Below are 26,928 nucleotides of genomic sequence, written 5' to 3'. Positions count from 1 at the left end.
TTTTCTATTGCCAGGAGACAGGCCTTTGTGAGTGGTCATTAATCGAAACCATTAGAATGAGGAATACTGATGCTCCTGGGCCACCAACCAATCATATTTCTGGCAGGATATATTTCTGTGCTAAGTGACCATAGTATTCTTCCTTGTACACACAAAAACAAGTTTTCATGTACTGCTTTGCTCTGAAGAGTTTCTTGTAATGGGTATGCATGAATATTTACAATTCATGAAAATAATTAGGCAGAGTAGGAGGGATGTGCCATGAGAAACGAACACAGGATAGAAACCAGATAAGGAGTGAAACTGATAAGGAGTGAAACTGCATGGGAACACCTCAAAATCTTAGCCAGCATTTAAGGGAAAGGAAAGAAAGGGAAGGGGAGGGAAGTAGGAAGGAAGGGAAAGAAAAGAAAGAAAAGGAAGAAAGAAAGGGAAAAAAAGAAAGGAAGGAAGAGGGGGAGGGAGGAAGGCAGGGAGAAGGAAGGGAGACCAGTCACCGTCCGTTGAAGGTTTCTGAGAGACTGAAAACAGTCCTGGAAAAATGTAAAGTCATGGACCATTAGGCTGGCAGGAAATCTATCGAGGACCAGAACCCTCATTTTACTCATGAGGAAGACGCAGCCCAGAGCACTGATACCGCTCTCAGCATTGTGTCTTCCCCAGGGCTCCTTAAGAGAAGAAGAAGGAAGGCAGAGTCTGATTACCAGTCCCTTTGCTTAGAATGTCAAGTCTCAAATATTTTTTTTAAAATTTTTTCAATATATTTATTTTCAGAAAAACAGTATTCATTATTTTTTCACCACACCCAGTGCTCCATGCAATCCATGCCCTCTATAATGCCCACCACCTGGTACCCCAACCTCCCACCCCCTGCCCCTTCAAACCCCTCAGATTATTTTTCAGAGTCCATAGTCTCTCATGATTCACCTCCCCTTCCAATTTACCCCAACTCCCTTCTCCTCTCTAACACCCCTTGTCCTCCATGATATTTGTTATACTCCACAAATAAGTGAAACCATATGATAGTTGACTCTCTCTGCTTGACTTATTTCACTCAGCATAATCTCTTCCAGTCCCGTCCATGTTGCTACAAAAGTTGGGTATTTGTCCTTTCTGATGGAGGCATCATACTCTATAGTGTATATGGACCACATCTTCCTTTTCCATTCGTCCGTTGAAGGGCATCTTGGTTCTTTCCGTAGTTTGGCGACCGTGGCCATTGCTGCTATAAACACTGGGGTACAGATGGCCCTTCTTTTCACGACATCTGTATCTTTGGGGGAAATACCCAGGAGTGCAATGGCAGGGTCATAGGGAAGTTCTATTTTTAATTTCTTGAGGAATCTCCACACTGTTCTCCAAAGAGGCTGCACCAACTTCCATTCCCACCAACAGTGGAAGAGGATTCCCCTTTCTCCACATCCTCTCCAACACATGTTGTTTCCTGTTTTGTTAATTTTGGCCATTCTAACTGGTGTAAGGTGATATCTCAATGTGGTTTTAATTTGAATCTCCCTGAGGGCTAATGATGATGAACATTTTTTCATGTGTCTGATAGCCATTTGTATGTCTTGATGGGAGAAGTATCTGGTCATATCTTCTTCCCATTTTTTGATATGTTTGCCTGTTTCATGCGTGTTGAGTTTGAGGTGTTCATTATAGATCCTGGATATCAACCTTTTGTCTGTACTGTCATTTGCAAATATCTTCTCCCATTTCGTGGGTTGCCTCTTTGTTTTTTTGACTGTTTCCTTTGCTGTGCAGAAGCTTTTGATTTTGATGAAGTCCCAAAAGTTTATTTTGGCTTTTGTTTCCTTTGCCTTTGGAGACATATCTTGAAAGAAGTTGCTGGTGGAGATATGGAAGAGATTACTGCCTATGTTCTCCTCTAGGATTCTGATGGATTCCTGTCTCACATTGAGGTCTTTTATCCATTTTGAGTTGATCTGTGTGTACGGTGTAAGAGAATGGTCAAGTTTCATTCTACATATAGCTGTCCAGTTTTCCCAGCACCATTTATTGAAGAGACTGTCTTTTTTCCACTGTATATTGTGCTGTCCAGTTTTCCCAGCACCATTTATTGAAGAGACTTTTTTACACTGTATATTTTTTCCTGTTTTGTCAAAGATTAATTGACCATAGAGTTGAGGGTCCATATATGGGCTCTCTACTCTGTTCCACTGGTCTATGTGTCTGTTTTTATGCCAGTACCATGCTGTCTTGGTGATCACAGCTTTGTAATAAAGCTTGAAATCAGGTAATGTGATGCCCCCAGTTTTATTTTTGTTTTTCAACATTTCCTTAGTGATTCGGGGTCTCTTCTGATTCCATACAAATTTTTGGATTATTTGCTCCAGCTCTTTGAAGAATACCGGTGGAATTTTGATCGGAATGGCATTAAAAGTATATATTGCTCTAGGCAGTATAGACATTTTAACAATGTTTATTCTTCCGATCCAAGAGCATGGAATGGTCTTCCATCTTGTTGTGTCTTCTTCAATTTCTTTCCATGAGTGTTCTGTAGTTCCTCGAGTACAGATCCTTCACCTCTTTTGTTAAGTTTATTCCCAGGTATCTTATGGTTCTTGGTGCTATAGTAAACGGAATCGATTCTCTAATTTCCCTTTCTGTATTTTCATTGTTAGTGTATAAGAAAGCCACTGATTTCTGCACATTGGCTTTGTATCCTGCCACGTTGCTGAATTGCTGTATGAGTTCTAGTAGTTTGGGGGTGGAGTCTTTTGGGTTTTCCATATAAAGAATCATGTCATCTGCGAAGAGAGAGAGTTTGACTTCTTCATTACCAATTTGGATACCTTTTATTTCTCTTTGTTGTCTGACTGCTGTTGTTAGGACTTCTAATACTATGTTGAACAAGAGTGGTGAAAGTGGGCATCCTTGTCTTGTTCCTGATCTCAACGGGAAGGCTGCAAGCTTTTTCCCATTGAGGATGATATTTGCTGTGGGTCTTTCATAGATAGATTTGATGAGGTTCAGGGATGTTCCCTCTATCCCTATACTTTGAAGCGTTTTAATCAGGAACGGATGCTGGATTTTGTCAAATGCTTTTTCTGCATCAATTGAGAGGACCATGTGGTTCTTCTCTCTTCTCATATTAATTTGTTGTATCACATTGATTGATTTGTGAATGTTGAACGATCCTTGTAGCCCAGGGATGAATCCCACCTGGTCATGGTGGATAATCTTTTTAATGTGCTGTTGGATACTGTTGGCTAGGATCTTGTTGAAAATCTCAGCATCCATATTCATCAGTGATATTGGTCTAAGTTCTCCTTTTTGGTAGGGTCTTTGCCTGGTTTGGGGATCAGGGTAATGCTGGCTTCATAGAAAGAGTCTGGAAGTTTTCCTTCTGCTTCAATTTTTTGAAACAGCTTCAGGAGTATAGGTGTTATTTCTTCTTTGAAGGTTTGGTAGAATTCCCCAGGGAATCCGTCAGGTCCTGGGCTCTAGTTTTTTGGGAGGTTTTTGATCACTGCTTCAATCTTGTTATTAGATATCGGTCTATTCAGGTTGCCGATTTCTTCCTGGTTCAATTTTGGTAGTTTATGTTTTTCCAGGAATGCATCCATTTCATCTAGGTTGCTAAGCTTATTGGCATATAACTGTTGATAATAACTTCTAGTGATTGTTTCTACTTCCTTGGTGTTAGTTGTGATCTCTCCCTTTTCATTCATAATTTTATTAATTTGGGCTTTCTCTCTTTTCTTTTGGATTAGTGTGGCCAATGGTTTATCGATCTTATTGATTCTTTCAAAAAACCAGCTTCTAGTTTCATTGATATGTTCTACTGTATCTCTGGTTTCTACCTCATTGATCTCAGCTCTAATCTTGATGATTTCCCTTCTTATGTGTGGAGTTGGTTTGATTTGTTGTTGATTCTCCAGTTCTTTAAGGTGTAGAGACAGCTGGTGTATTCTGGATTTTTCAATTTTCTTGTCATATACTTGTATCAGTCTTTTTATCTCTTTTTGTTTGTCTACTTCATAAATCTTACCTTGGGGCCCCTCTGGGCTGAACCTTCTTTTTCATCTTCCCTTTCTTTCCTTTCTCTCTCTCTCTCTTTTTTTCTTTTCTTTTGTCTCTCGTTTGGGTGGGGAATCCTGATTGCTCAGAAGTGTTCTAGGGTGCACCTTGACTGCACCACAGTTGATACATCCAGCTACATCTGTTCAGTCATCTCCCACCAAAATGACTAGGAGGAGGAATGCCCAACAGAAGAAAAATACAGAGGATGGACCTTATGCAACAGAGCTAACGGCTATCAACATAGACAATATGTTGGAAAGAGAATTCAGGCTAACAATTATCCAGGCAATAGCTAGGTTGGAGAAAGCCATGGATGACCAAACGGAATTGATTAGGGCCAAACTGAAAGCGACCAGACAGGATGTTCACAATGTTAGGGCGGAGCTTAAAGCTACCAGGGAGGAGGTTCACAATGCTTTCAATGAGTTCCAATCTAATCTAAACTCTCTCAAAGCTAGGGTAACTGAGACAGAAGTTAGAATTAGTGATCTGGAAGACAAACAGATAGAGAGAAAGGATCAGGAGGAAGCCTGGAACAAACAGCTTAGAAACCACGAAAACAGAATCAACGAAATAAATGATGCCATGAAGCGTTCCAACGTCAGAATTATTGGAATCCCTGAAGGGGAGGAAAAAGAAAGAAGTCTAGAAGATATAGTGGAACAAGTCCTTCATGAAAATTTTCCCAATCTCGCGAATGGAACCAGCATTCATGGACTAGAGGCTGAATGGTCTCCACCCAAGATTCTACATTCCAAAAAAATATCACGACACCTGATAGTCAAATTGAGGAATTATAATTGTAGGTATAATCTCTTGAAAGCCGCCAGGGCAAAGAGGCTCTTTACTTACAGAGGGAAGCCCATCAGAATCACGTCAGACCTGTCCACAGAGACCTGGCAAGCCAGAAGAGGCTGGCAAGATATATTCAGGGCACTGAGTGAGGAGAACATGCAACTAAGAATACTTTATCCAGCAAGACTGACATTCAGAATGGATGGAGAGATAAAGAGTTTCCAAGACTGGCAAGGCTTAAAAGACTATGCAACCACCAAGCCGACACTGCAGGAAATATTAAGGGGGGTCTATAAAAGAGGAAAAATCCTAAGAATAGCATTGAACAGAAATATAGAGACAATCTACAGAAAGAAAGACTTCAAAGGTAACTCGATGTCAATAAAAACGTATCTATCAATAATCACCCTCAATGTGAATGGCCTAAATGCACCCATAAAACGGCACAGGGTTGCAGACTGGATAAAACGACAGGACCCATCCATATGTTGTCTACAAGAGACCCATTTTGAGCCTAAAGATACACGCAGACTGACAGTGAAGGGATGGAGAAGCATCTTTCATGCCAGTGGGCCTCAAAAGAAGGCCGGGGTAGCCATTCTCATATCAGACAAATTAGACTTCAAACTAGAGACTGTAGTCAGAGATACAGAAGGACACTACATAATCCTTAAAGGGACTATCCACCAAGATGATCTAACAATTGTAAATATCTATGCTCCCAATATGGGAGCAGCCAATTACATAAGAAAACTGTTAATCAAGATAAAGAGTCATATTGATATGAATACACTAATCGTTGGAGATCTTAACACGCCTCTCTCAGAAATAGACAGATCATCGAAGCAGAAAATCAATAAAGAAACAAGAGCATTGAATGACACACTGGACCAGATGGACCTCATAGATATATACAGAACATTCCACCCTAAAACAACAGAATACTCGTTCTTCTCAAGTGCACACGGAACCTTCTCCAGAATAGACCACATACCGGGTCACAAATCAGAACTCAACCAATACCAAAAGACTGAGATTATTCCCTGCATATTCTCAGATCACAATGCTTTGAAACTGGAGCTCAATCACAAGGAAAAGTTCAGAAGGAACTCAAACACCTTGCTGTCAAGGAAGCTAAAGACCACCTTGCTTAAGAATGCTTGGATCCCCCAGGAGATCAAAGAAGAACTAAAACCATTCATGGAAACCAATGAGAATGAAGACACTTCGGTCCAAAACCTATCGGATACAGCAAAGGTGGTCCTAAGGGGGAAATACATGGCCATCCAAGCCTCCCTCAAAAAAATTGAAAAGTCTCAAATATTTTGATGCGGAGAGAAAAAGAAACATCTGGAAACATCGAAAGTCAAGTACAGACTGACCTGCAGCAATCAGGAGAGATGATTCTTTGTAGATCTTTAAATTTTCCAAAATTTTACAAATATTGGTGGGAAAGAAAGGAGGTCGGTTGTCCAGCAACACTCTGGGCTGGTAACAGCCCTCACTGTCCACCCCTCTCTACTTTCCTGCTTGTTATTTTCTTAAGTGTTAAAAGGTGTCTTTAATAGCACTGCTCATTTCCAAAAGTTCACAATGGGGCTACTTTTTATAACATTTAGAGCATTTCCGAGTATTCATACAATAGAAGAATCTTGGTGCAAACCACCAGTTCACAGCAACAAGAGACCCGCAGCCCATGAGGTTCATGGCTCATGCAATTTCCGCCTCGTGGCTAAGAGCCCCCATGCGCGGCATGCTTGCTTGCAGACGGCGCTCCAAATCTTTGACATATACGCTCTGTCCCCAGAACAACCCAACGGGACAGATGCTACCACTACTCACATTTTATAGACCGGGAAACCAACGAACTGAGAAGTTTGAAAACCAATCAATCCACCCACCAGCCAATCAATTAAAACAAAAAATACTTGTCCAGGGTTGGTCACATAATCAGGCAGAACTGGTTATACTGGAAGTTAAAAGGCGCATTCACTCACCGCAAAGGACAGGAAGGTCTGCCCAGTGAGGGGATTCGGGTTAGGAGAAGCCAACCTTTCCTGAGTGCACCAGACTTTCCTACGGCTACTGTTTCCAGGGCTAAAGCCTGAGAGCATCAGGAGACAGACCCCGGGACACTTCAGGGGAAGGCAGATGCTCCCAAGAGTAAGGAACCCCCAAAGCAAACTTGTTTTTGAGTCTTGCCTTCAGGAAGCTACATGAGATCGCCCGTCTGCGTCAGCTGTTGCTACTGCCTCAGTAACTGCTGTTTTTTTTCTTGTTGTTTTTTAAAGATTTATTCATTTATTTGGTGCACAGAGACAGAGAGAGAGATCACAAGCAGGGGGAGCTGCAGGCAGAGGGAGAGGGAGCAGGCTGTGGAGCAGGGAGCCGGATGAGGGGCTCGATCCCAGGACCCATGACCTGAGCCGAAGGCGGATGCTTCACCCGCTGAGCCCCCTAGGTGCCCCTGCCATATGCATTTCTGTGAGTGACACGATAGTAGGACACAGTTGTATGGGATGTGCTATTTATGACTTTTATAAAGAACTTTGTTCTCTGAGATTACAGATATTAGGTAAGTGCAAATCTCAATAATGCTGAGATGTGTAACGTGCCACAGAGTACTGACTTTCACAGCTTAAATGTAATACGCACTATTTATCTGGTCTTTCTTTTTTCTTTCTTTTCTTTTTTTTTTTTTTAGATTTTGGTTTTATTTACTTATTTGAGAGAGAGAGAGAGAGAGAGAATAAGCAGGGAGGGGAAGGGCAGAGGGAGAGGAAGAAGCAGACTCCCCTTCGAGCACAGAGCCCTCTGGGGCTCCACCCGGGACCCCGGGATCATGACCTGAGTGGAAATGAGACACTTAACCGACTGAGCCAGTCAGGATCCCCCTATCGGGTCCTTAAACTGAGGTTTTATCCTACATGGGTGGAGGAAAGTATGAAGGACTCGGTCTACTGAGCTGTGCGATTCAGGACGGCTTGTCCTTAGAGAAGCGATGCCCTCTTTCCTCCATAGGTTGCTGTCTTGAAGTAATCATTCCAGATCACGTTATCCATTAATAAAAACACTCCCAAGCTGAAATCAGCTGATTTTTAAAATATTCGAGTTTTGTTCTTCTTGCTGTTTTTAATTAACAGTTCTATTCTTACATTAGGCAACTACAATTATTTAGTCTTATCGTTTAAGCTTTAGCAGTTTCTTGGCTCAGGAAGTTCTTCTTATTCCCTACCTTTTTATCTCTTTTGTTTGCATTCATTTTTTTGTGTCTTACTGGAAAAAAATCCTAAAATTGCCATGTCACAGCACACGTGTGGGGTTGCACTTCCTGAGTGCACGCACGCCCGCAAGTCTTTACTTCAATCTCATTTGACCTGGTGATTTGCTTTTGTACAAATCAAAGTGAAAAATGCTTTTCTTAAGTATTTTTAAGACTTTGCGCTACTGCGTTTTTAACATCTGATGTTGTTTATGAGAAATGAAAATCGGACCCTCGTCCCATCACACTTAACCTAGAAGTTGTTATTTCTTTCCTCCACTCTAGAAGCTTCTAGGGTTTCTCTCCTCATTTCTCATACTAAAATGTTAGCAGCACAGAGATGAGTCCATATGGATCTCTGGAGTTTTCATTGAATAAACAAAAATTCAGGCTCGTAACTCAAATGTCTTATCAATTCCTCATAGAAAGAAACGTCTCTAACTCATGACTTAAGAGCAGAGGGGGTAAAGATATAACTAGAAAGAAAGTAAAGGATGTGATTAGGAACCTGTTCATCGGTCACCAGGTAACCAAAGAGAGCTCCATCTTCCTTCCCCAAACTCTTACAAACTAGACCCTCACTGGGATGGCCTTTGATGCTTTCTGTTGTCAACATTTCCTCTCTGTTGGCTGAATAAGTACCTCCTGGCATTTACGACTTGGAGGCTTTTTTTTTTCCCCCTCAGGACTTTGAAGATGAACATGCTGGCTTTGCTTTTATTATCACTCTGAAAGATCTCTCAGGGAGGCCTGCTCTACATCAAATGAGCCTCAGCTAAGCTTCTGCTCTGATACGAACTGTCAGCTACTTCCTGGGCCCTCACTTTTTAGGCCATGTGGAATTCAGAAGGCTGAACCCCCACCCGGGCACCCATCTTCCAGAAGCCTGAGCATTTCCCTGGAAGCGGGGGGAGTGGGGAACATCAGACCTAGGTCCTGCTTTGCAGGGTGTAAGTGACACTGGAAACATGGACGGTGGCGCCGATTTTCAAATTCCTCATTCCTTCTGTTCAATGGGAGCTTCTGGGTAGAAAGGCTGAACAGGAAGCAAACACAGAACTTTCTCTGAAGCATCAGAAAAGCAAGTTTTCCAAATCCTTTCTCAGCTGGAGCACTGGATTAGCCATTATGTTTCACGAGACCGAGAAAACAATCCAGCCCATCCTTCTCTATTTTACTGCTGAAGAAAGAGAGTAAGAGATGAAATGATTAAAGTCATCATTCTCTAGAGAGAATATCCACAAAATACCATAATTTTGGTCTCTCTCTCTTTTTTCTGCATAATATGTTTGATTTGGCCTTTCTAGTCTTCATGCCCACGTTGCTCATTTCCCAATGAAATAAAATTATGATATCACTGAAGGCAGAAGACAGTAGCTATAAATGCTGATTTACATGGGGAATGATGGGAACATTTTTCATGAAAGCATATAAAAAGCAAACTTATTAAAAGGCAAGTTTTAACTTTTTTTTCCCCCATTATTCATCAAAAACTTTGAGAGATCTGTCCCTTCTCTCTCCTGTGGAATTTGTCACATTTCATGCTTATTTCTATCAGCTGATGAAGTGCACTGCCCTTTTAATGAAAGGATTTCCCTGTTTTTCAATAGAGCATCCCAAATCCCACTCCTAACTTTTCAGGGAGCTCACTCATCTGGCAGTGTCACATCCTCACGGCCCGAGTTCTGAGTGCTTCTTGATCCATCTGCCCTTTTTAAAGCATAGAATCTGTGGTTGACGTTTGTTTCAGTGTATGGACCCATTCTGGGGAACACTCATTCCTAAGTATCCCCCTGAAACATTTCCCCCCAACTTGTTAATAAAATTCACCAGCAAAAGTCTGAAACAGCAGTTAAGTGCTGTACTCATCGATCTCAGAATCTAACACTGTTTAAAACATGCATAATCCTTGGGCGCCTGGGTGGCTCAGATGGCTGAGTGACTGCCTTCGGTTCAGGTCATGGTCCCAGTATCCTAGGATCAAGCCCCGTGCCTGGCTCACTGCTCAGTGAGGAGTTCACTTCTCTCTTTGCCCCTCCACCTGCTTGTGCGCACTCTCTCTCTCATAAATAAATAAATAAAATCTTTTTTAAAAGAAAGATCCATTATCCCATAAATCATCCCCACAACATGTCCATGAGCCAAGTGTTTCATCAAAAGCTAGTTTATTTTATTTTATTTTTTTTAATTTGACAAAGATCACAAGTAGGCAGAGAGGCAGGCAGAGAGAGGAAGGGAAGCAGGCTCTCTGCTCAGCAGAGAGCCCGACTCAGGACTCGATCCCAGGACCCCGAGATCATGACCTGAGCCGAAGGCAGCGGCTCAACCCACTGAGCCACCCAGGTGCCCCTCAAAAGCTAGTTTAAATGCATCTTCTTCAGCAGATCTGGATCGAGCTAACGGGCTGGGTGATTCCAAGCTTGTATCTTGTCTTTGACATAATAATTGGGTTGTTCATAATACACACACACACACACACACACACACACATAAATTCTACCTGTACACTCCCTTCTGGAAGGCTATGTTGATCACTTCCATAACAATGAAGCTAATGTTACCCAAGTTCATAAGAATACTTTAGCCAAAAACATACTAGAAACTTTTGGGGAGAGGAATATGGGTCTGGGAGAATAGTGAATGGCCAATTTTTGTTGTTTGCCTTGGTTAATCTTTTGAAGATTTAACATGCATGATGACGTGATATAAATGAGCCTCATAATGGGAAGATGCATCTGAGAGTGTCAGGTTCATTCAAAGCAGCCACGGGCACACGGGGCTCGAGGATTACACAGTCAAGGATTAAATACTCAGGTTTTCATTCCAAAAGGCTTGTTTAGAAAACCAAAGTCTTAATATCTTAGAGATCTTAGAGAATTGGGCCGAAACACAGCCAGAAAGGTGCCTAAATCAGAACTCGGGAAAAAAGAAAGAAAGAAGAAAGAAAACAATAAGAAAATTCTATTTTGCGGCCAAAAAGTCATTCCCTGGACTCCTGTTTTCTGGTCAGTCGCAACATGTGGAGTCAGTGACCAGCAGGAAGGAACTCTCAGCACACCTGCTGCAGCCTTCAGAGCTCTGACCTAAGAAGGTGCTCGGACCTGCCTCCCGGGGCTCCTGTTTCTAACCTTCAATCCCTAACTATTCCAGGGGTGCTGATTGACTTTCATCTTCGGGAGAAATGCCTACCCTTGCTTTTCCCATTCTTAGAATGAGGATTACACCTGTAGGAAAACCACCCAACATTGAAACATTCAGCCCTGGGCAGTGACCCTCCGGGGAATAGGGCGATGGCACATTCACTGATACACATTTTTCTTTCTAAGAGGATGAATTCTTTTTCTTCTACCATTTAATCTTATGGTTTTACTTGAATGTGTTTCTAAAACAGTTAACCCACCTTAAGGCTTGAGTTTTTGTCTTAACCCATTCTCTTTATTTTACCTACAGTCTTCTCAGCCTTTTTGTTCCCTTTCACAGTTTCCGTATGTTATTATTTATTTGCCTATTTAATAACTCTTTTTCATTATTTTTATCTGAGTTAAGTCCATTCTTGTAGAAATTACCAGATATGAGTTCACATACACAATGGACCAGTGCTGGGATTAGTTAATAACTGTAATCCAGGAACACAGTTACCTTTCTGGAAAAATCAATCAATCCTTCCGCCCTTTCCTTCCTGGGAATCAATGATTCAGAATAAAAGAAAGACACATTTGGGAAACTGTAATATATTACAGTAGAAACAATAGTTAGTGTATAGCATATTGGTAGAGATGCTATAGTAAGACATGTAATACAACACCAGTTTCCACCTTGGGTGAAGAAAACCTTGACCAAATAATTTGCTTGGAAATTTCTGGCTCCTTTTTATAGCTGGATATGTCCAAAGAGATGTTAACAGTCACTGCGTGCCTTTCCTCACTTCCTATTTTCTCCTTACCTGAGCTCAGTCGTTTCGACCCCTCTGCCCAGGCCACTGGTGACCGCCATGTTGCCGAGACTGGTGGTCCCCTCTTTGATGCTCCCTCCACTGTGACTGTTTCAGCACTTGACTACGTTGGCCACTGTCCCCCTAAACTTTCTCTCTTGGCTTCTCTGGCTTTTCTCCTATACAAATGATCTTTCTCAGTGACTTTGGCTGACTCTACTCCTTCTGTCCTTTTCTCTAATATTGGTGCATTTTGGGTCATGGCCCTGGGCCATTTTCATATTTTCTGATCATATTCTTTCCCTAGAGGATCTCATTTAGTCCTTTAAATACCAACTATATGTTGATGACCTCCAAATTGACATTTTTAGATCAGGATCTTACTTATAACTACAGCTTGGCCATCTCCCTTTGGACACATAATAGGTATCTCAGAATTAACTGTTCAATACTCCATTCTTGAATTCTACCCCACCCCTACCTCCAATGAATATTGTTCCCAAAGACTTTGTCATCTTCTAAGTAACACACCAACTGTTACCCAGTTGCTCAAATGCAAAGCTTCTGAATCTTTCTTGATTATTTTATCTTTCTCTCATCCAACATCCAACTCAACAGCAATTCCTACCCATTTAATTTCAAAATATGTCCTGCATCTGTCAACTATGACCAAAAGCTTCTCTTATCTCTAATCTGGATTGCTGTCCAAGCTTATCCCTCTGCTAATGCTCCCTCCTCCCACACTCCATTCTCCTCCAGCACTCAGAGAGATCCTTTAAGAATGTTACCAGTCCATCTCCCGACCTCACTTAAACCCTTCAGTGACTTCCCATTCAGTGTATAACAAAATTCCAAGTCCTTAGCATACCTTGCAAGGCTCAGTGTGTGCTCTGGCTCCAGTCTGCCTGTCCAACTCTCTTCTTGGACCCAATGGTCCACTGACCTGTATGTTCCTCAAGTGAGACAATCTGGTTCTTAACCCTCTGCAGGGCTTCCCCTTGTTAGAGAATTTTCATCAGGTTACCAAAGGGCTACATCCTTCTGTAATACCTATTTCAGCTCTAGTGTCACCTCCCAGAGGACCTTCCCTGATGGCCTCTCCAATGCACCACTCCACCTTCCCCATTATGCCTTGTCCCCTGAACTCACTGTATCTTCTAATCAAACATATGCATTTAATAAGTTATAGTTTGTCTCCTGTCATTGCAGTTTAAGTCCAAAGAGAACAGGAACCTTAAGCTTTAGGTATTATTCTATTCCCTGGAGTTAATCCCTTGGCACATAACACATAATCAAAGATAAAACTGTGAAGTAGGAGCACTGACAGATAGATCTATGCCTTCCAGGCACCATAATTCTGTATTCAAGGGAAGTATATATGTAAAGCCATATTTTTTAAAGATTTTATTTATTTATTTATTTGACAGAGAGAGATCACAAGAAGGCAGAGAGGCAGGCAAAGAGAGAAGAAGGGAAGCAGGCTCCCTGCTGAGACGAGAGCCCAATGCGGGGCTCGATCCCAGGACCCTGGGATCATGACCTGAGCCGAAGGCAGAGGCTTAACCCACTGAGCCACCCAGGCGCCCCTAAAAGCCATATTTTAACTTAACTGCTTTCTGTGCACATCCTGACCTCAAATGTTCCTCCTGTTTCATTCCCAAGATTATTGGATAATTGTACATATTTTCACCTTTATGGAGAACAGAGGTCTCTGGAAGGAATTTTCACATCCAGCAGCTGACATATAAATGGTCCCTAATATATTTGTTCTAGGGCTCAAAAAGCCCTAGAACAAAATTTCCTAAACCTTTGAGGACACTCAACAGCCTAAAACAAACAAAAAATCCAAAGATTAACACTTCTTGGAAACATATATGCAATTAACAAAATTCCAAAATTTGTTAAGTCCTAATTTTTAATTTAGTATAAACCTCAGTGGGTGCCTCAATTCAGTAAGTACAATGCTAATGCCACGTGAAGTATTTTTATCCATGACTGTGCTCATGGTAATAAATTATTAAACAGGTTCAATAACGTTAACACTTGAAAAGCCCCATGTTGGTAAGTATAAAGTGCTTCATTCTCCCTATTAACAGTTCAGTGGCCTATCTGTGGTTTCATCTGCAAGAAGAAAAATATCATCGAAGACTTGACACTTTGCCTTTGATTTTGGAGTAAACGTACATTTTCTCCGACATATGATAAAAACCAGAAGAATGGATGATGCAAGCAGAAGGACTGATTTTGGAATTCCTTTCTATTGGGGTTATTTTTCTCATATCAAGTGATGTCGAGCTTTCTTGAATCTTTCGACTACATTATCCTTTGCCTATTATACAATCTTGCCAGCATCAAAATATTGCATCATGGGGTATAAAAAGTAGGCGGTCTCCATGAAACACTAAAAATTCCCAGAGGCCAAAAATACCAAAACCAGATGCTCTCCTTAGGGCGCAACTTCTGTTTTCTGTGCTTCTTTATATGTTATCAGTATAGATTAGCTCAGGATAAGCTAAGCTACAGCAACAAAACTGTTTCCCAGGTGTTTCTCCAATAAGACAGGTGAATTGCTTACCATAAATGTTAGATGGGAATTTTGCTCAAGTTTCTCACATAAAGGAAACTTCTGCAGAGTATTATTTTACCATTTAGCTTTTCTGCTGTCATGATATAAATAGATATTTGCATATATTTAATCATTAGAAGAATTTCTGCTTGACTAATTGTTGTACCCCTATTTTATTTTTCTTCCTGCAGAGCAGAATGTCTAACTTGTTACAGGATGTACAGATAGTCATTAGTGCTCTTTTCGTGAGGGGCTATTACTAATCTCCTGTGGTTCTGCTCCGCGTTAGGCATGGCATTCGACAGTGAGTCTTGGGAAACCTTCCTCTGTGGTCTTGGATCTGTAATTGTTGGTTTCTCTATAAAGGAGCCAAACTACACATTCACAAGATGGCCCTCATTGCAATCTTTGGAAATATGTACTGATTTCAAGCATTTTAACTGAAGGACCTATCCAAAAATACTTCGGCTTTATTAATATATTTTTTCTGGAATTGATTTTCACTCCTCATTTGAAGGAACCTGGTCAAAGAGTCATGGTAAAATGCAGTATTTGGAAATACCTTGCCCTGGAATTTCTCAGTGAGGCATCACACACGAGCATCCTGAGAATTTACGTCATCAGTATGAGACAACATGGTGCAAACCATGACAACCGTTCTTGAACTTCCATCTGATGGACTCAAATGGCGAACACTTTGAAGCTAGCCCTTTCATGAAACCATGACTCTTTGTTTTTTTCAACTTTCAAGCAAAAGGTAAGTGTCTTTCACCCTCTCCCTAATGTGTGCTGAGGATGAGGTGGTGATCAACCTTTACATGAGTGCAGCCTCTCCAATGAGACAGGAAATGATGTCATCTATCACTTAATACAATGGAAGAAGGTGGTGACCAAGAACAATGTAAGCTATGACTTCATCAGGGAAGATAAAGATTGTCCAGGTGATGATTTAATAAACTAGAAAAAAAGTGGGCTCACAAAATAACATATTCCGCTGGCTGGGAGGAAAGCGTGGTTAATAATCTTTGATGATGCAAGACCCTGAGCAGAGCCCGCATATCGGAACCCAACTGCATGTAGGGCACGATGTTGTGCGTTTCCATGTTCCGTTACCCTGACTGGAGGCACTGCCCCACCCAAAGGTCTTGGGTAACATTTATAACGTTTCCTGCTTGAGTTCTTCAGGAGTTGCACTGGGAAGGTCTCACCGGCTGGAACTCTTGTTGGCCTCTTGAAGCCCACTTTGCTTTCCTGGAGAAGCAACGCTGTTGAGATGCCGCAGCTCGGACCCCACCAACCAGCTCCCACTGAGATGACAGAAACTGGAGGACGCAATGAGTCCAGCAACATGAGCCGCCAGGATTGCCTCACCCTGCCCGTTCCGTGGGTGAAAAGGAAACTCTTGAATTTGGGGAAATGATGCGAGTAGAAAGAGTGTCGGGGACAATTATCCACCAGCTAGGCAGACAAAGCAAAACATTTCTCTGTCCCATCTGTTCGCAGCAAGGAAGAATGAAGCCCACTGGGGCAGGAACTCCTGGGACGGCCTGGTCACGGAAAACCCTCCCTCCAGCCCCCTCGAGCCCTATGGCCCGGCCAGGGTGGCCACAGACTTCTGTGGTTGAATGCGAGCTCTGATGCCATCAGTATATCGTGGCCACACAGGCGACCAAGCACTGTTTGAACAGGAAGCTGTTTGGGAGGCAGAAACTGTCTATTGAACTGGGCAAGGTATCAAGCACAAGCTCCATCAGAGAAACTCAGAAGTTAAGAAATCGGATCAATGTTACAGGGAAAGAGAACAACACCCATGTCAGGTCAGGTGGTCAGCCCCCATAGTGCACCCTCCTCTCGGCCCCTGCACCACAGCGTGGCAATAAAGCCATGGACAGAGTCCATGCTGTGACTCCGTGTGTGAGTGAGCTCCCGCAGAACTTCCAACGCTCCACAGACGACACTCTGCTCATCATGATGGTGTGGCACCTAATGATCAGATCATGTCTGGTCTTGTCGTATGCTTTCCTGTTTCACCAGTAATGATAAACAACGTAGTTAATGAAACAAAACTCCTTTATACCTGGGAAAATCTCCAGCTAACCCATGCTCAGAGATCACTCCAACAAAGCTGCCACGAACCAACTTGAGAAGCAGAAAAAGCCGCATTTATTAGCTGAGTCGTCTTCTGTAGGTAATTTGGACATTTGGCCAGTTCCTTTATCCGGATAACGTAGGAGAAAGGACTTCGGTCATCAGGTTCATCCAGAAATAAAAAAAGATAATGGCTTGGAGAAGAGGACCCCATCCTAGTCCCTGGAACCTGGGATTATGTCAACTTACATGGCAAAACAAGAACATTGCAGATGTGATTAAATTAAGGACCTAGAGATGGGGAGATTACCTTGGGTTATACTTACGGAGGGAAGCAGTAGAACTAGAGGCAGACAGAGGGAAGAAAGTACAACTGAGAAAGATGGAGAGGAGAAGAGAGGGAGACTAGAAGATGCTATGCTGCTAAATTTGGAAATGGAAGATGGGCAGGCTCCAGCACCTTGAAGAGGCAAGGAAATGGATTCTCCCTCAAAGCCTCTGAAAGGAGCCAGCCCTGCCAATACTTTGACTTTAGTTCATGAGACTGAGTTTGGACTTCTAACTTCTAATGATGAGAATAAACTGTTCTGTTTTAAGCCACTTCACGTGTGGTCATTTGTTATAGCAGCAACAGGAAGTGCGTACAATATATGTAAAGTACTAAAGAGACTACCTGGTCCATTAGAAAGACTCAAAAAAAAAATTAGTTCCTTCTTTTCTTCTTTCTCTCATGAAAACAGACAAAATATAGCAGCCCAAGTCAAAAACCATTCAACAACACTTTTCCTGGCATTCTCAATGACTTATGTCATGTGATCAGCAATGCCCTCATGTGACCTGCTGTCATGCTTGGATGAACACGTGTGCATTATCTACCCAACCACGAACACAAAAGGACCAGTTACATTTTCCACCAAAGTATGCACAGAGGAAAAGCAATTAGTCCTCAAGGAGAGCCAGGAAGTCTACTGACTCAGTAACCACCCCCGTGCCTCCACCCTGGTTTACCAGGGCGCTGTCTGTGTCTTGCTTGACTGGTGCTTTCTCCGGGAATGCATATTCCGTCATACTCCATCTATAGCATGGTTCCAGATGAAGGAAGACGATGTAAAAATGCTCTGATCATATTACTTTAAAAGAAAGACAACGTATACATGCAAGAGGGTTTGTTTTCTTTCCATTAAAAAAGCAAATCCAGTTTTTACAACTACAGAGGCAAAATTTATTTCCACTGCCCATGCGGTTAGGAGGGAAAGTTCTTGTTTTGCTTTGAATCCAGCTCCCATCAATTCTGGAGAGTCTATTACATACTCCGGGGAGAAACGCTTGTTTTCTCAGCTTTGATAAAGAGCCTTGTATCACGCTGACACAGTGCTCAAGAAACTGCTGTGGGTTTTCTGGCAGGACTCAAACTTAACACAAGAATCAAAACTCCCCGAGAAGATACCTTCTAGCCCCAATGGTGGCCTTGATGCTAACGCATTACATCTCCCACCTGATATTAAAAAAAAAAAAAAAATCATAGTTTTTAGTGTTTCTACATGACAGCATTTTCAGGGGAAGAATAGAACTCTTGAGAAAAACTCTGCAAACATTTTTCATTCCCTCCTCTCCCCAAATCTCACAGCACAAAGAGTCACTTTATTCAAACATGGTTTTTATCTCTAAAAATTCATCTCATTTGCATCTAGGGGAAATATCACAACATCTGAAGAAAGGAAAGGAAAGAGTGGTGCAGAGTTGAAAAGGTTTCAGAATTCCTAGACATCAGCTATGACAGCCCCCAGCGGGGTGGTCAGCTGGGCTCACCTGACATTGACCTTCCTCTCAAGGAGGAAGGTCGGTTGAGTGACCCTGTGAAAGAGGCTCAGGAACGACCCAAGATGGCGGTTTCCCAGCCTCTGGGAACGTTAGCTTCCTCTGAGGCAATGGCCAATGTAGAATACTAACATGGATGGCTCTTATTTTATCATAACAGATGCTGAAGCAAATTCTTTTGCTCAGCACACACCCCTGTCCTTGAGTGGAGCATCTGAAGGACATTGCTGGTTGTCATCTGAAGGACGGGTGGAGCCAACATGGTGTGTGGCTGGGCAGGAAGTGACGTGTGGACCCCTTGGATCACCTGAAGGACACTGTTGTTGCCATTGTGACTACAGGTGGAGCCAAGATGGTGTGTGGCTGGGCAGGAAGTGACGTGTGGACCCCTTGGACCATAATTTGGTCTGTGGCTATACCAGGCCCCACTGTCTCAGAGGCTGACCCTCTGTGTGAAGGACACACAGATTGCCGCTGCCTAATTTTCATGTATTTCCTTATATCTATCAGATCGTGTCTTACTGATGTTATTAACGAAGAGAAGTTTTTGTTCCCACTTAACTACAAGTCAGTCTGAAGAAAGTACAAGCATTCATTCTAACTCTAGAAACACATTTCCCAAAACCCTAACAAGAAAAATACCACGTTCTAGGCACCAGACCCTGGGCACTGACTCCCAACTTCAAGAGCAAAGCACATTTGTGGTATTAGATTATATTTTATTAAACATCTTTACTACAAGGTCTTCTTTTTCTTTCACAGTGTCCCTTTTATTTCATTTATTTTTTAAAAGGTTCCTTTGTAAAAAACTAGTAAATGCCCTTATAATGTCTTATAACACTCTCATGATGGTCCCAAAATTCTCTGGCACACAGAAAGCCACAGCTCTAATTCCCAAACTATTAAGGTCACCGTGTGGCCACCGGACTACTTGGAAGCCACCATGAAAGGCTGGCACCCAGTTCTGCTTGCTCAAGGACTCTTCAGAGAAGTATGTAGTGCAGACGAGGTCAGTAGTCTGACTTACGTTTTTGTCAGAACGGGTACTATAAATATTAGGTTATATAATCTGTCTACTTGGAATGTCAGTTCCCTCAGCCTTGGTGCGATTTTGAAGCAGATTCAGGAGGTGATGGAACAGGAAGTTCAATATGTCTGTCAGGACCCACCTGACAGAGTCGCTGCTATTTGAAAAAGGAAACCATCTATCCTAAAACATCAGGACTCTTCAGGGAAAACAGTCCTGTGGAATTTTCTAGAACCCAGATTTAAAATACTACTGGAATACAGGTGAATGAAAACATACTGGACAACGGTCCCATGTTAACTGCCTATACTTCTTAATGTTGGATCCAGAGTTTGATATGCATAGAAACCAAAGAACTAAACATTCGTCCCTAACTACCTTTGCTATACATGCTCTAACACAAAAATGCTGCTTCTTTAAAGATTTACTGATTGGAGAGAGAGAGAGAGAGTGCAGGGGAGGGAGGGGCACAGGGAGAGGGAGGCTTACACAGACTGCGCTAAGCACAGAGCTTGATGCGGGACTCGATCTCACGACCCTGAGATCATGAACTGGGTCGAAACCAAGAGTCAGACACTCAACTGACAGATCCCCCCAAGGCACCTCCACAAAATGCCGTCTAAAAATTAACTACGAGATTTGCCGATAATACCAGTGAGAATGCAATATTCACAGCCATCTTTCCAGCGCCTGGACTCACTCCTGACCGGCGCTCACTCGTTGTCGAATGAACTGAACTCCCTGTTTTCAAAACGGAACTCAATCACGATACTTCGGTCTGTACACAAATAAAAGTCCCCATCGACTTTTGAGGGATGCTTTTTTGCTGCCACGACTGTGATACATTTTGGAGCAATTTTATAGAATGGGCGAACTCAGAACAATCTAACAAACAGTACGAAGCATCTTCTGTGTGCCCATATGGACTGGTATGGCAGGACCCAGGATGAATGCCCCGGGGGGGGGGGGCTGCTGTTCACAGAGGCTCCTGCTACTCGTCCCCTTCAGAGATGGGAGCCGAGTTCCTGGGGACGATACCCGAACCCAAGAAACACAAAGCCTGTCGTCCGTCTGTCGCATGCTGTCCCGCCATCGCCTGAAGTCCAGCACGTTAAGATGGGGTCCCTTGTGTATTTATGGTTTTCCCTCCAAAACATTTGTTTCCCCTGCTCTCCACCATCCTTGATGACACTGTGGCTTTGCCTGCCACATGTCCTTCTCGCCCGCCCCTCCCTTTCCCAAGGCTTTGTCGTAACCCATGTCTCTGCTGTGCATTTCCGTGCACACGGGTCAGCACAGGACAGCCCCTGTTACGGCAAAGAGCTCTCTGTTGGACCCTCCACCTCAACTGCTGTCACCCCCCTCAGGGACAACTCTGTTTACTTCCCACCACGTGGACAACAGGTGCCGTGGGAAGCACTGTGGGGCAGAGGGGGCTCAGACGTTAGCTGGGGAAATGCTATCACAGAGCACTGAGCCGGCAGCAGAAGCGAGGAAGTGCAACCAGGCATCATCATCAATCATTATTATTATTATTATTATTATTATCAATCACCACTCTTACTGGAACGTCCAGCCGTGTGGGGGTGGCAGGCGGTGTGGTGCTAGCCTGTAGGGGATCCTAGGGCCCCGGGGTCTGGGTCTGCAGACGCCATCCCTGAGCACGGGCAACCAGAAGCTCCGACTCTTGCTGAGGCCCATGGTGGGCACACGGCATACCCGGTATCGACAGAAAAATGTATCTCACCTGCTGCCGCTTTTCAAATTCCAGCTTGATTCGAGACTTGATACAGTTGCACGTGTCCTGGTAGGTCTGCTGCAGGGCGAGCTCCATGAGATGCTTGTGGTACGCGCCCGCCAGGTTCCCACAGATGAAAATGATCACGTTGGCCAGGATCTAGAAAGACAGAAAGAGCCGCTCAGGAGGGCGAGCCTTGCTAACTCGGGAGCCCAACACCCGCAGAAGCCACGTGAGCTCCCGCAAGAGACGTCTCCACCGGCAGTCAATTTCACTGGTCTCCAGACTCACATTTTTATTGATTTAAAGAAACAGCTCTTGCCTTCAGGGATTTTAGCCCCTTCTGGGACCCACGCCCTTTGAGAGAGGACTCTGCGGTCCCTGCCTTGTCTTGGGGCTCAGCCATGGGATTTGCTCTGGTTAGTGCAATGGGCAGGGGTAACTGAGAGAAAGTATGTGAAGTAAGAAAGTAAGAGCGTACGTGACATCACTGAGTGCAGTAGGCTTCGGGGGCCGGCATGGTTCCGGGTGGCTCTCCTGTGCTTCGTTAGCACGATCATGCTCTGGCTTGCCCACTGGTCCCAAGAAGATGAGAGGCTCATGGAACAGAGCCAACCAGACAGCCACTGGGATTCTGTGGTTGTTACAGAGCATGATTTCGGTAACAGGTAACTGACAGCCCTAGGCTGCTCACACACCAAAGCTGTACTCACGGAGCCTGGGTGAGTGACAGTCCTTCTTACCTTATGTTTACATAGGAATATGGTAGACTCTCAAACCACGTAACTCACTACTCTTTTTTTTTTTTTTTTTTTTTTTGACAGAGAGAGATCACAAGTAGGCAGAGAGGCAGGCAGAGAGAGAGGAAGGGAAGCAGGCTCCCTGCCGAGCAGAGAGCCCGATGCGGGACTCGATCCCAGCACCCCGAGATCATGACCTGAGCCGAAGGCAGCAGTTTAACCCACTGAGCCACCCAGGCATCCCTCACTACTCTTTTGATGACAAAAGTTCACGTCCGCAAAAAATTGGGATGAAAACAGAAAAAATACAAAGAAATACTAAAATGAACCTGTAACAGTCCTGTCCAGGAAGAACATCTTGCTGTCCACAGGGCCTTGTCCCCACGACATGTCCCTCTGCATCCTCAAAACCGTTGCCAAACTTTGTCTTGCCAAGACCACTATCTTGTTCCAGAAGGACCAAATTCATTCTGAATGCAGTGTTTTACTTTGCATTTTTAAAAATTTAATATTTGATCAGATATTTTGTAGCTCATAAATATTCTGTGCAAACAGGATTTGGAATGCTTAGATAACGTTCACTTCTATAGCTGTGCAAGAATTTAGTTTTATTCATAGTATCCAACACTTTATTAATATTCTTTGCATTGGCACACTGCAACAGTGGCTACCCTGACGTATAAAGCTTTGGTTCCAAGCTTCATCTTTTCCTTAAGTCGATTAGTAAAACACATGAAGTCAAAAGCCATGACCATTTTTAAGTTCTCGATATGTACCGTGAAATGGCTCTGAAAACACATTCCATTTATATTCTCACCACAGTGTAGGACATGGTTTTCTCAGCGTGTACTCCTACCCAGCACACTAGTCATACAGAGCAAGTGACAGCGATGTATAAAATGGATCCATACGGATTTCGCTCTTAAGTGTTTAGGGCAAGACCTGCAGGGCTGTCAGAGTGTGGGTGGCCACTCCTGGCTAAGGTGCCCCGTTGCCCCCTCCAACACATGACCTCATGTGTCACCAAATAGGGCACTACCAGCTTCCAGAAGCTCAGCATTCTTCTCTGAGAACCTCCTGCTAACATCAGCTTGCTGCTCCTGCTGAATGTCTGACCGGAGAGGCTGTGAGAAGGATCTGACCTCGTGAGCCAGGCGTCTGCTCCTCTCAGCGGCTTCCTCCCTTATCCCCTCTGTTCTAAGCCAGCAGAGCCCGTGGGCCCACGCGCCCTGTGCTGGGAGCAGGAGGAGGCGGGGTGATTCAGGGGAATGGTGTCCCGTCCCTGGAGCCCAGATCCAAGCCACATCTCCCAACAGCTGTAATGGTAGCAAAGGTGATGTCCTGTTCTCCAACCCATGATGTCCTTGTCTCAGTAGGTTCTGAATACGGGTGGAAAACAGGGCTCCTCAAGCTCTCAGGAACCCGTCTTGGGGACGGAGGGCAAAGCAGGACAGGGTTAGAAATGGGAAGAACAATATGACAAGATTCTCTCTGGAAAAAACACACCCCGCAGAAGAAGGGAAGGGTTGTTCAGACCAGAAGGGCCCTCCAGGTGTCCATCAAGCCCACAGATCCTGGACGCAGAGACCTCCAGCTCACCCACACTCTCACAGCAGGCCCCCAAAATGTCCTTTTAGGCAACCTCATCCTCCTCCCATAGAATGGACAATTCAAGTATTAACTCTGGGTCTTGCTCTGTGTGTGTGTGTGTGTGTGTGTGTGTGGGTGGGTGATGTGTGCACATGTGATGTGTACGCATGTGATTGTACACAGGATCTATTTGTCATGTGTGTATGTGGTATGTGTGTGCATGCGTGTCACATGTGCGGTGTGTGTGATCTGTACGTGTGACCCATGCATGTGATGCATACGTACCCCTGATACATCTCTGTATGCCTTGTGGGACAGATCTGTGTCTATGCTGTGTGGTTTGCGTGATGTCTGTGTGCACACTACACGTGTAATTTACATGCACCGTGTGCAGTTTTACATGATGCATGTGAGCCATGGATACCTCTGCTAGATAAATAACATGCCTATATGACGTGCTCGTGACCTGTGGGAGGCATGCGCGTTGCTGCTGGGCGTGTGAGTGTGAGCCCTGACCCAGAGTGTGGGAGCAGGGGAGCAGCCTTCACTGCCATTTCCAGACACTTCTAACTGCAGGGGGCTCCCCTTCCTCCCGGAACCGAACGCACACCCATCGCCTCTGTGAATGCCCGTCATGTGAGCACAGGGGCTTGCCAGTGTAGTCCTGACTCCCATCTGGGGAGGAGTCCTTCTCCAGCCGACGGGATCGATCTCAGTGCCCTTCCTCCAGCGCAATGGTAATTCAGCACTGCCGGATTCTGCTTCTCCAGAATGATCGTCTGCTTTGCTAGATTTTCCCAACCTTGTCTCTGCTGGATTTGCTCTGAAGGACGGTGCCCCAAAGAATGCAGACGACGAGGAACGCCAACACAAACCAGACTGCTCAGAATTGGAAAATGCTATCTCTTTCCTTATTAGGTACAGCTGAAATAATAACTTAGTGATTATCTAGTGGAGATTTTTCCTTTTCTCCTTAAAAAAATGCCTTCAAAGCAGAAATGTCAACATTTTAGGAAGTGGAGTCCTCCAAAATGAGAACCAAATGTAAGCAACAGAGCCTGATGACGCCATCCGCTGTCCCCGGGAGCCCCCACGGCAGGGTGTAGGGACAGAGCCTTCCCTTGCTCACCTGGAGCCACTTCTTCTACTCACAGGGACCTCAAGAGCAACAGGCGGCCTCTGCCCATTTGGAAGCCACTGGGATACCTGCTGCACACCAGCGCTGCATCTCTGAGCGACTGTCACTGGGGTGCGTCACCTCCCCCTCCAGCTCAGGCCAACAATTGAGTGGTCACACAGGCCCCCTGGGGCCCTGCCCATTGCTGGTGTGGTCACCAGGTCATCTGGTGGGCGCCTTCAGGATCACTACAGAAATCTACAAATCTGATGGATGTCCTGCATTATTTTTCTTTCAAAAGGGTGCATTCATAGAATGACTTTGTCTAAAACCCAGGACACCAAAGAAACGATTCAGTTAAAATATTCTTTTCAAAAACAATCTCACAGCATTTTATTTTCTAGAAAACTATTAGGCAGAACACATGATGAAAAACCCCATCTTCAACGACGCTGGATTTGTTTTATAATATCGAACCGTCGTGACGCCTTCTTTTATCTCATTGCTCCATTTAGCGACTTTTGCATCTGCCAGAAAACAGGAGAGGGAACTCGGCCTCCCACGGGATGTCTTGGAAGAAAACAAATTGTTTAGGGTGAAAACAGCCGTGAAAAGTTTACCCTGAAGAGTCAAACCAGGCCCTGAAGTATCGGGGATCTGCGCGAGAGGCAAGAGCGTTCGGCCCGGGCTCTCCCCGCTGCCCGCCCGCACCCCATGTAAGTGGGGTCCGCCGGCCACGCTGCTCAGAGATCCTCGGAACTGAGCGATCCAAGCAAGCCTTGCATCTTTCCATTCTTGCAAGAGCCCAGAAGACAAAACCGCCGGGAGCATGGACTTGTTTTATTATTTCATTTCGTAGGCAAAGAAACAGGCTAAAAAGTGAAGAGACGGGAGGGCCGGTCCCCAGGCAGGTGGGGCTCTCAGGATGACTCCTGCTCCATCCCACACTGCCCAGTCCACACCGGTCAGGCAGGTGCACCCAGCACGGTCTGACTCTCTGCTGGGGCACAGGGGGGGTACGTTTAGGGAATTTCGGAAGAGATGTGCTATCCTGTAGGAAGCTCATAGTTTGCTTCCCTTTAGAGAGCATCTGTATCTTGTGCTATAAAAGCCCTTTGATCATTTAAGCTACTTGAAGTCACTGCATTTTGGAGACCACCCATTCACGGAGCTTTCACCTCCTGACGCTGCTGTGTCTGAGTCTGTTCAAAGGAAAGTAACACAGAGGTTGAGCGATTTCTAACGGATCATGTGACCAAACGCAAAGGACCTGCGGGTTATCTCACTGGGGAGGAGAACATTCAAGTGTGTGAGTTCACTGTCCTTTAGCATTGAGAGATTTCCATGTGGCTTAGATGATCACTCAGGAACTGTGCAACTCTGAGAGCTTATAGTTTGAAGAGTTCAGACTTCCTGCTCTGAATCTGAGGGTAGGGGCTGTACGCTACCACCCGCACAGGACGGCAGATGTCCACACGTGCCAAGGACAGGCTCCTGGGAATGAGAGGAGCGGCATCACTTAAGGACATGGTTTCCCCATGAATTAAGAGCACGGGGTTGGAGGAGGAAAAATGGTAGAGCATTTGAAATAGGTCATTGGTTTAAGACAGAGCAAATCATAAATATGCAAAAAACACCAATTATAAGTCAAAAGAAAATAAAAGAGATACAAGAACGTTATGAAAAGAGCTGCAAATGAATATTCAGCAAGCTTGCCGCATCTCATAAGCACCAAATTTGGCTTAAATAAAACAATGCTCTTGCTCAGGAGAGAAAGCGATCGGGTAGAACTTCCATCCGTGGAGCTCTCAAGCATGCTGTGAAGACACCCAACGCCAGCTCCTTGGCATTCCTTGTGATGTTCAAAGAATTAAATTTGCTGTATGCCCGGGCCTGAGGGTTTCTGCTTTTTATCATGTAGTGCAGACTAGAAATACTGTGTTTGGATAATAACATCCAGCAATCCTTAAGACATGTGTTAGAATTCTCTAACTCAAAATCCTTCCAAATGAATAGAAGGGGAGTCAGAAACAAAGTCTGTTGGACTTAATGTGTGTGTGTCTCCCCAAAATTCACAGGTAGAAGCCTTCACAGGAGGTGGGGCTTATGGGAGAAACTTGGGTGTAGGTGAGGTCATGAAGATGTGGCTCCCCTGATGGGATTAGCATCTTCACAAAGATAGGAAGAGTCCAGAGCCCTCTCTCTCCAC

General features: G+C 44.2%; 1 protein-coding gene across 1 annotated transcript in view; it reads right to left on the bottom strand.

Annotated features, from left to right (window-relative positions):
- ADCY2 (adenylate cyclase 2) overlaps positions 1 to 26,928 on the bottom strand; it is a 293,953-nt gene that overhangs the window by 177,671 nt on the left and 89,354 nt on the right. The window contains exon 2 of the mRNA XM_045081990.1: positions 21,282 to 21,431. Within this exon, the coding sequence (XP_044937925.1) occupies positions 21,282 to 21,431 (150 nt within the window). The remainder of the gene's footprint in view (positions 1 to 21,281; positions 21,432 to 26,928) is intronic.

This window comes from Mustela putorius, unplaced genomic scaffold (assembly GCF_011764305.1).
Source record: "Mustela putorius furo isolate JIRA1106 unplaced genomic scaffold, ASM1176430v1.1 tig00000589_pilon_pilon_pilon, whole genome shotgun sequence".
In the NCBI taxonomy this organism is placed as follows: Eukaryota; Metazoa; Chordata; class Mammalia; order Carnivora; family Mustelidae; genus Mustela; species Mustela putorius.
The sequence above is the reverse complement of the archived record's forward strand: the minus strand, read 5'-3'. Positions and strand labels throughout refer to the sequence as shown.